At 50.2% G+C, this 8,614-nt stretch overlaps 1 protein-coding gene across 1 annotated transcript; it reads left to right on the top strand.

The window, feature by feature from the left end:
* The first annotated feature begins 440 nt into the window (after positions 1-440).
* Positions 441-1,232, top strand: LOC135384790 (uncharacterized). The gene has a single exon (XM_064613976.1). The coding sequence runs from the start codon at positions 441-443 to the stop codon at positions 1,230-1,232; it is 792 nt and encodes a 263-aa protein (XP_064470046.1).
* The last annotated feature ends 7,382 nt before the right edge of the window (positions 1,233-8,614 follow it).

The following is an 8,614-nucleotide window of genomic DNA, read 5'->3' on the forward strand; positions in this document are numbered from 1 at the left end:
TACCTCAACTGGTGACTTCAAGCTTAGGTAACACAATAATACAAGATGGCAATGAAGCAGGCGAACTGGTGTCGTTAGATTGTGTCCCTCAGCCTTGGCGTTGGAAACCTGGTTGAACAATAAATTTGTTAAACGACAAACAGCTACCAGAAATAACTACGATATGCAGAATACTCTTACGCAATACGCTGCAGTTGAGTTTCTGTAGGCATGGTGGTTGGCAACGATAGTTCAGATTTACGACGTGCTCAACATTGAATACAGAATACGTGACGTGCTCATAAATACATTCTTGCATGTGTAGCATCATCGTCATCGCCGCGCACCGAGCTTAGCACGGTCCCCGTGCGCTGCGAATAAATCACTTTCGATTGACCTTCCGAGGCTCCCGGTTGTCCCTTCTTGGATCGCGCTATACTGGTGACCCGGCATTTGCTACGATGCAGCCTTCTGCAACCGGCGACGCGCCCCGCTTCCCTGCACCGCCCGTGGAACAGGCCGCCCCTGCCTTTGCTGCCCAGTCTCAGGTCGGCCATTTTGCCGTTCGCCTGCCGCCCTTCTTCAGCCAGCAACCCCAGCTTTGGTTTGTGCAAGCTGAAGCGCAGTTTGCCCTCGCAGGCATCACTACCGAGACGCGGAAGTATTACCATGTCATTTCCGTTCTGCCTCCGGACATCTCGCTGGAAGTCTCTGACTTGCTTCTTCACCCTTCACCCACCGAGCCCTATACCGCTCTCAAGACAGCGCTCGTTGAACGCACAATGGCTTCCGAGCGCAAGCGGCTACAGCTCCTGCTCGACGCAGAAGAGCTCGGCGACCGAAGACCATCCCAGATGCTTCGGCATATGGAGAACCTCCTCGGCTCGCGCGCCGCGACCTTCGATCGGGTTCTGTTGAGGGAGCTGTTCATGAAACGCCTTCCCAGCCAGGTGCAGATGGTTCTGGCCACCGCCGCTGACCTGGATATCTCAGCACTGGCCAAGCTTGCCGACAAGGTTCTTGAAGTCAGTTCTCCCACCATCTCGGCTTCTACAGCTCCGGTAGCTGCTCTGACACCATCTCAAGACCCAGCCACCGCTCAGCCCTCTTCCTCTCAGTTGACCACGCTCACTGAAGAAATTCGACGGTTATCTGACGTAGTCGCTTCAACCTTGTCGAGCCGGCGCCCCCGTCGCCGACCTCGATCATCAGGGTCAACGGCAGAGAGGAGACTGTCTCTAACGACAGACTAAAGCCGGCCCATGTTCTGAATCCGGACCTCTCTGCTGAAGCCTTGGCGAGTTTCTCTCCACCCTCGCATCCGCCATCCAGCCCTTCACCCAAGACAGTCACTTGGAGACTATAGCTCTCCTCCAGCGGGGGGGCTATGTAGCATCATCGTCATCGCCGCGCACCGAGCTTAGCACGGTCCCCGTGCGCTGCGAATAAATCACTTTCGATTGACCTTCCGAGGCTCCCGGTTGTCCCTTCTTGGATCGCGCTACACATGAAACATATTCTTAGGCAAACAACAAGTCCTTCGACGGAAGGAAATACAGCCATGTGTAGAACAATAAATGCAGAGTAAATCAAAATCTCCTGAAGGCGCGAAGCTGCTTTGAATAATAACAGTAATGATGACGAAGGACACGAGTTGAAACAAAGTAAAACAAAACATTAGACCACCCAGTCTTTTACGATAATTCGTACAAACAAATCGAGCAACAAAGGCGGCATCTTCCAAATACTGTATAAGTAGTAATTTTCGCGAGGACCCATTTTTCGCGAAATTCGCGAACGCTTTTTTTTCGCGAATTTAAAGTCCCGCGAAATATTCAAACCAATGACAGAAAAATACGTGAACGAAATATACCCAGAAATTTGACCCAGGACGCGGAGGCAACTTATGTACACGGGGTTTCTTACGCTATTACACTGCATTGTCTCACAAAGTGCTCTGTTCGCCGCTGCAACTGGAGTCCCGCCTTCATGTACGAATCCCGCGGAGATGTAGGCGTCCCGTGATTCCAGTTCCTTGTTAGCCTGGATCATCCAGCAAGCGTGTATGCACTCTGCCACGCGAAGAGTAATTGTATTTGTAAAAGTTGTCGCATCACTATCGAGCGCCAATCGCACCTGCTCGATGCGATGACAAGAATGACGGGAGACCGGGCAGTTCGGCAATGCCATAGATACAAGCCGAGTAGGACCCCCTAATCGCAGCCCTTTCAGTCAGAACTGCTCAAAAGGAAGACAAACTGAACGAGTTGCCCAGTTGTGACACCTTTTATTAGCTTCTTCCAGGAAGTTCAAGTTGGAGGGCCCCGGTCGACGCGGCGCTACCGCGAATTTAAGGTTCCGCGAATAATTGTCTGATCATGGCTTCTCACAAATTCGCGAATTATTGAGCCCGCGAATTTAACCACTTATACAGTATCACAGTCGCACTTCACAACCCACTTCTTCACGTAAACATAAGTGCAACTGACGTAAATATATCTGCAACGCCAAGCAACCAACAGACACTTTCCATTGGTGACGGCGATACAACTAATACACGTTGCGGTGAATCGCTAGAGGCCCACGTAACTCGTCAGCAAAACTCTCAAAGCCACGGAGGTGCGTGAGTTCCTTGTTGTGAACGGCCGCAGAGCAGAGGACGAATACATTCATTGAAAAAGTACAGCTCACATGTCATACTTGCCAGCTCAGGTGTAACAAACGATTCACACACAAAATGCTGTTCATTATAGCGTGTTATCCGAACGCCTCCAACCAAGAAAACGTAATGCTTCAACTTTAACCCTCAGACGCGACCAGAGACCTTGCGACCTTCTATGTGCGACTCGGAGGCGACAGGGCGACAGCCACAGCGGGCTCGCAGCATTACTTGCCATTGCACAACACCGGTGACGTAACGGGGCACAGAAGTGCAGCCCGTACAGTTACACCATCGACGGGAGAATGTGCGCGGGAGAGGAGGAACGCGGAAGAGACATTTCAAGCGCGCGCTCCTCACAAAGTGGAGCGATTTGGTCCGGAAAAATTTGTGGCATATTAGTTTCTCGGCGGGAAGAACAGTTTCCAGCGAAAAAAAGTATGGGGGTTCCGGAAAATTCATAGTTTCTTTAACGATGGTTCACCCACTTACTTGCGCAGGGACTTCACGACAGACGCCCTAGACGTTTCACTTTGTTCCAAAGACGTGTCTAGGTCTTTATATCATGGGCTACCGAAGTTGATGGGCGAGGCAGTGATCACCTGCCTATATATATCTCGTGTGATAGATATGTCTCACAACCTCGATGCAAAACGGTTAGGTTGACTAACTGGAGCACATTTCGCGCGGCGGTCACCAGTCATGTGCACCAGGGCACGTCAGCAGACCAGTTAACAGAACTACAGGCGTCTTCTCTTCGGTGATCATCTCGACATGTGAAGGTCACATCAGGTCACATGGGTACAAATCCTCGTGTTGAACAGTTTCGAGCATGCAGGAGAAGGGCTGAACGGAAGGAAGGACGGTCGGGATTGCTCGAAGACATTGCAGCTGCTCGGCGTATCGCCAGATCTGTACAGAGGGCACTTAAGGTAGTACATCGTCAGCGATGGTGTCGCTTTTGCTCAACCCTCTCGCCCTTTCACTCTGCCACGAGAGTTTGGAGCGTGGCTCGCTGTCTGAAGGAGACTCCACCTCAAAAAAAATCCGCTGTGTGTGCTGGCCCTTTCGCTCAATAAGACTGAGCATGATGTTGCTTCCGATTTTTGCACAGTCATCACTGCCAGTAGTGAGGAGTAACAAGTACATACCTCTCGTCTTCAGGAGGTAGTTGCACGGGCGACCCTTGCCACCCATCGAGAAATGGACATGGATTTTTCTTTGTCTGAGCTCAAAGCTGCTCTAGGTTCATCTCGAGCTCAATCATCGCCAGGCCAAGATTGCATTACTTATAGAGTCCTCCGTAACCTTAGTGCTGCTACTATGTCGTGTATTGTTCACGTGTACAATGCGTCGTGGAACAACAGCGCGGTTCCCAGGGGCTAGAAAGAATCCCTGGGTTGTTCCTCTGCTAAAGCCTGTGAAGCATCCTCAGATCTTGCATCGTTTCGCCCAGTCAACCTGACAAGTTGCCTGGGCAAAGTGCTGGAGCGCATGGTGCTTCATCGACTAGAATGGTGGCTGAAACGGCATCGGGTATTTCCGAACAAGATGTCTGGCATTCGTCCGCACCGGAGTTCAATGGACTCCGTCCTTGACCTTGTCACCACTGTCCAACCAGCAAAGTTCTATAAGAAAATCGTAATGGCGGTTTTTTGGACGTGAAGGGAGCGACACCGTCAGCCATGCTGTGGTGTTGCATGAGCTATTACAAGCTAGTGTTCCCTCTAAACTTTTCCGGTGGCTCGCTGGCTTTCTACAGCAGAGATTTCTATCGGTGCGCACACGTGATGGAGCCACACCGGAAGTAGTGGTAATGCACGGGGTACCACGTAGTGTGTTAAGCCCTATATTATTTAACCTCGTCATGGTGGGTCTGAAGTCCTGCATAACATCCAAGGTCAATATCTCAATGTATGCTGATGATCTTTGTATCTGGACAGTTGGAAAATCAAGACCTGCAATTCGGCGGCGTCTGCAAAGCTCACTGGACAGAATCATGCAGTTCTTCACCAAAGTCGGTTTGGATCTTTAGAAAAAATCTTCCCGAAAACAACACCGCAAGCGATGTTGCCCCGACGACCGTTTTACGGGCCGCGCATTCCAAGACAGGGCCCACCCGGGGGCTTGGATATATCGGGGGACAGATCCGCAGCTCTCGCCTTCACAAGGAAGCATATGCATCGATACCAGCTGTATCAAGCCGGTGAAACATCACAGATTTTTGGGTGTCGTCCTCGACTGCAACTTGTCCTGAAAAAAAAACACATCGATCAACTTGACCTCCGGTGGACCTCCGTCCTTAGTCGTTTTGCTGGCGCCAAGTGGGGTATGGATGAGCAATCACTCCTGGCTGTTCACAAGGCTCTCGTTCGTGGTTTACTTGTGTGTAGCCTTCCTGTTCTTCACGGCATTTCTGAGACGCAAGTTCAGCGGCTTCGGTGCTTCCTTGCACGCAGCCTGAGGATCTGCCTTGGCGTCCCCCGAGCTGCAGAAACGCGAATGGTCATCGCCGAAGCTCATGACATACCAATTGAAGTCCTCTGGACGAGGGAGACTGTACGTCACGATTTACGCCTTATCCCTCATCACCGCCGTCACCCATTGGCAGAAAAACTTTATTGGCGCAAGCAGAGCAACCTCTACAAAATCATTGCGGAAGCAAAGCCTAAATTTCCCTCGTTTGTAGTAAAGCCAACAGTGTCTTCGTCTCCCCTGTGGCCTCTGCCACTGCCCTCGATCTCCCCCGGCATTCCGAGACTCAACGTTAAAAAAAAAAATAAAGTTCCACCGTCAGTCCTTCGCCAGATGTCATTGGACATGATGTTAAGCGTCTACGCTGAGCACACTGCCGTCTACACCGACGGGTCCTCTACACCTGTAAGTTCATCGGCCGCCTTCGTTATTCCATGGGTCCAGGTGTCTCACGGGTATCGCCTGGCACATTGCACTTCCTCTGCGTCCGCAGAGCTTTACGGCATCTTTTTGTTCCTGCGGTATGCTCTGCACGAAGCTCTGCGAATATGGGTTGTATACACGGACTCCAGGGCAGTCCTGCAGTGCATAGAGAGCACGAGGTGGGTGCACGAGATGCACGAGAGAGCCAGAGGTACATTGGCTTCAATTGTCACGGACATCCTCAGCGACGCTCAGCGTCTTTGCGACGTAGGTCAGTCCATCACTTTTCAGTGGATCCCAGGTCACTGTGGACTAAGCGGAAATCAAGAGGCTGACAGAGTGGCTGCTGTTGCCAGACAATGCCAGGTGATGATACCGAATATGTTGACCCGTGGTGACAGGAGGGCATTCTTGTCGGCGATGATCCTACCAATGGCGTCCCAACAATACCGCCGGGACATTACACAGACAGGTCCTTGTTGCACGTCGTCGATCCAACTTTGTCGTTTTCTCTCCCAGGCCGTTTGGCCCGCTGTCTCACCTACCTTCTGCATCGACTTCGCCTCAATGACGCTGAATACCTCTGGTGTCCCTTGGAGGTCCGACAGGGCTGATCCCGGGCAGAGTGGTGGATCATTTCCCGAGCAAAAGGTGGGATGCCGTGAGACACCATTCGGTACTCCATGCACTCTGGCAAACTCGCGCCCGCTTCCCAGGTCTTCCAGCATTCTTACGCTGAACCCGTATCTTGACACCACCTCACTCCTTCGAGTCGGTGGCCGCCTGCAACAAATGGAAGACACCGAGCGCGTTCGACATCCCATCCTCATTCCCAGCAATGCGGTGATGGGCGGCGAGGTCCTGGACATCGGGGGAGGAGAGGACTGAAATAATGCGGGCGGCGTGATGGAAGGTGCACGCGTTGTCTGACATGAGTAGGGATGGGACACCCCGTCTGGAGATGAAGCGACGAAAGGCGCCAAGGAAGTGCTGCGTGGTCATTCCGGAGACTAGCTCTAGGTGGACAGCTCTGGTTACTCCGCTGGTGAAGAGCGTGTGGTAGGCTTTGTGCTGCCACACGCCACAGCAGGCCTGCCTGAATTCACTGCTGTCTGCTGTGATTCCAGACAGATTCCAATCTGCACTGGCATCTCGGAGGACCTTCCTGATTTCGGAGTACAGACTGACGGCTTCGCTCACGTTTTCGCACCCAATGACGAGGTCGTCCACGTAGAAGCTCCTGCGAAGTCGTGCCGCGGTGGCCGGGTACCTGTCGCTAACCGCCTCGAAGTGGTGCTGTAACGTCGCTGCCAACAGAAACGGGCTGGAGGAAGCGCCAAAAGGGACACTAGTCATCCGCCACTCTTGGCATTCAGGATGGAGGTTTGTAGAGGAAGGCAGCTCGGTAAGCCACTGGAATCGGAGTGCGTCGCGGTCTTCCGGCCTGATTTGAATCTGCAAGTAAGCCTTCCGTATGTAGAAACAGCAGGTCAGCTGCAGATGAAGTAAGTCACTGTTGATGTTTGCACCCTTCGAGAAGACGTCGTTCAGCGAAGGCTGGCCCGGAATGTGAGACGAAGCGTCAAATACGATTCTTATCCTGGTGGTGACTGCATCCTTGCGTATTACGGCGTCGTGAGGTAGGTACACTCTAAGACCGGTCGAGCATAAAAGACGGATAAGAGGCGCATATTTTGCTGCTGTTGTTAATTGTCTGCCAGCCTTATCCGCCACACCACGGAAACGTTAACAACAACAAAAAGAACGCAACAACAAGACAAAGAAAACAAACTTCCCACATGTGTTCACTGAAAGAAAAGTGGAAGTATTTCTTTGTTTTGTTTGTTGAGTGCCTCGCGAAACAGTGTGGCGGATAGAATCGTGGCGGCTACCAATGTTCTCAAGTTCGCAGCTGTGTCATTCAGTCATTAAAAATAATAATTTCATCACGAGTAATTCACCTTTCCGTGATTGCGTTTCTACGTCATGTTGCACTTGCGTTTAATTTTCCTCCGTGTGAAACTCTTCTTTCTTTCAGACTTAACTGGTGATATTCCGTCCTCCGACTACACTGGGGGGAACACTGTGATCTGAATATTTCGGTTAAAGACATTTCGAATTATTCGTAGCAGCTGGTGTTCGTTTACTGAGATAGCTTAAAGGTAAGCCCTTATCAACTCGTGTCTATGCCGCACTATTTAATTCGCAATAATAAATTGGAAATTGAGGCACATGAACACGATAAAAACAAGGCACTTGAGTGGAGAAGAGTGTGAGCATGTGAATGTGTGTCACAAATTATTCGGTTAATTGTAGAAATGCTTAAATGTCTGCACTGATCTTTGGGATCGCGATTAATGTGGATTCACCTGTGAACTTGCATTGTAATGCAGGACAAACAGTTTTTTCTTGCCTTCATATTTTGGCGACTTCATGGGCGCCTACTTAATCCCTTACCATCCTAAATGTGCATAGCAGCGTTCATAACTGCACTCTTATTTTAGTTCTGTTGATTATAATCTACTGAGAGATATCGTATTGACTGCGTCCTACCAAAGTAAGAATGGACAGACATCATACTCAGATTACTTTTATCATAGGACCCTGGTCCCTCAAGCTCAATTAAAGAAGTCATTACGTGTTGAAGTACCTCATCCACTACAGTGCCCTTCAAGTTCATCAGACGTTGGTGCTTCTGGTACAGTACTGTTACCTGCTGTAAAACTGATTTGTTGTATTAGCAAGGGAACAGCATGTTGAGGCACGAAATTGTTCAGCTTAATTTCTGTTGCTGTTGTATCTAATTTGGTATCTGGGCAATGCATTTTGATAGAAGCATTAAAAAAAATGTACTTCTGCATTGCACATATGTCTCCAACAAGATCACCTGCAACAGCCACGCTCGCATTGCTCTAATATAGTTCTTTTTGTGAAAATCCAGTAGCTAAAGAAAAACAACTGTCTTGTCAGAAATACACCCGCAGGCCTGATAGACACCGAAGTAGTGGTGTTGTACATGATCTTTGTGTGTTTTGTACCAATAAAGATTAAATTCGCTTTCAACACAGGTGTGTGAAG

The sequence above is a fragment of the Ornithodoros turicata genome, chromosome 2 (assembly GCF_037126465.1).
Source record: "Ornithodoros turicata isolate Travis chromosome 2, ASM3712646v1, whole genome shotgun sequence".
NCBI lineage: Eukaryota > Metazoa > Arthropoda > Arachnida > Ixodida > Argasidae > Ornithodoros > Ornithodoros turicata.

What these genes read in the sequence shown, in the direction of transcription:
- LOC135384790 (XM_064613976.1), top strand. Translation starts at nt 441, where the DNA reads ATGCAGCCTTCTGCAACCGGCGACGCGCCCCGCTTCCCTGCACCGCCC.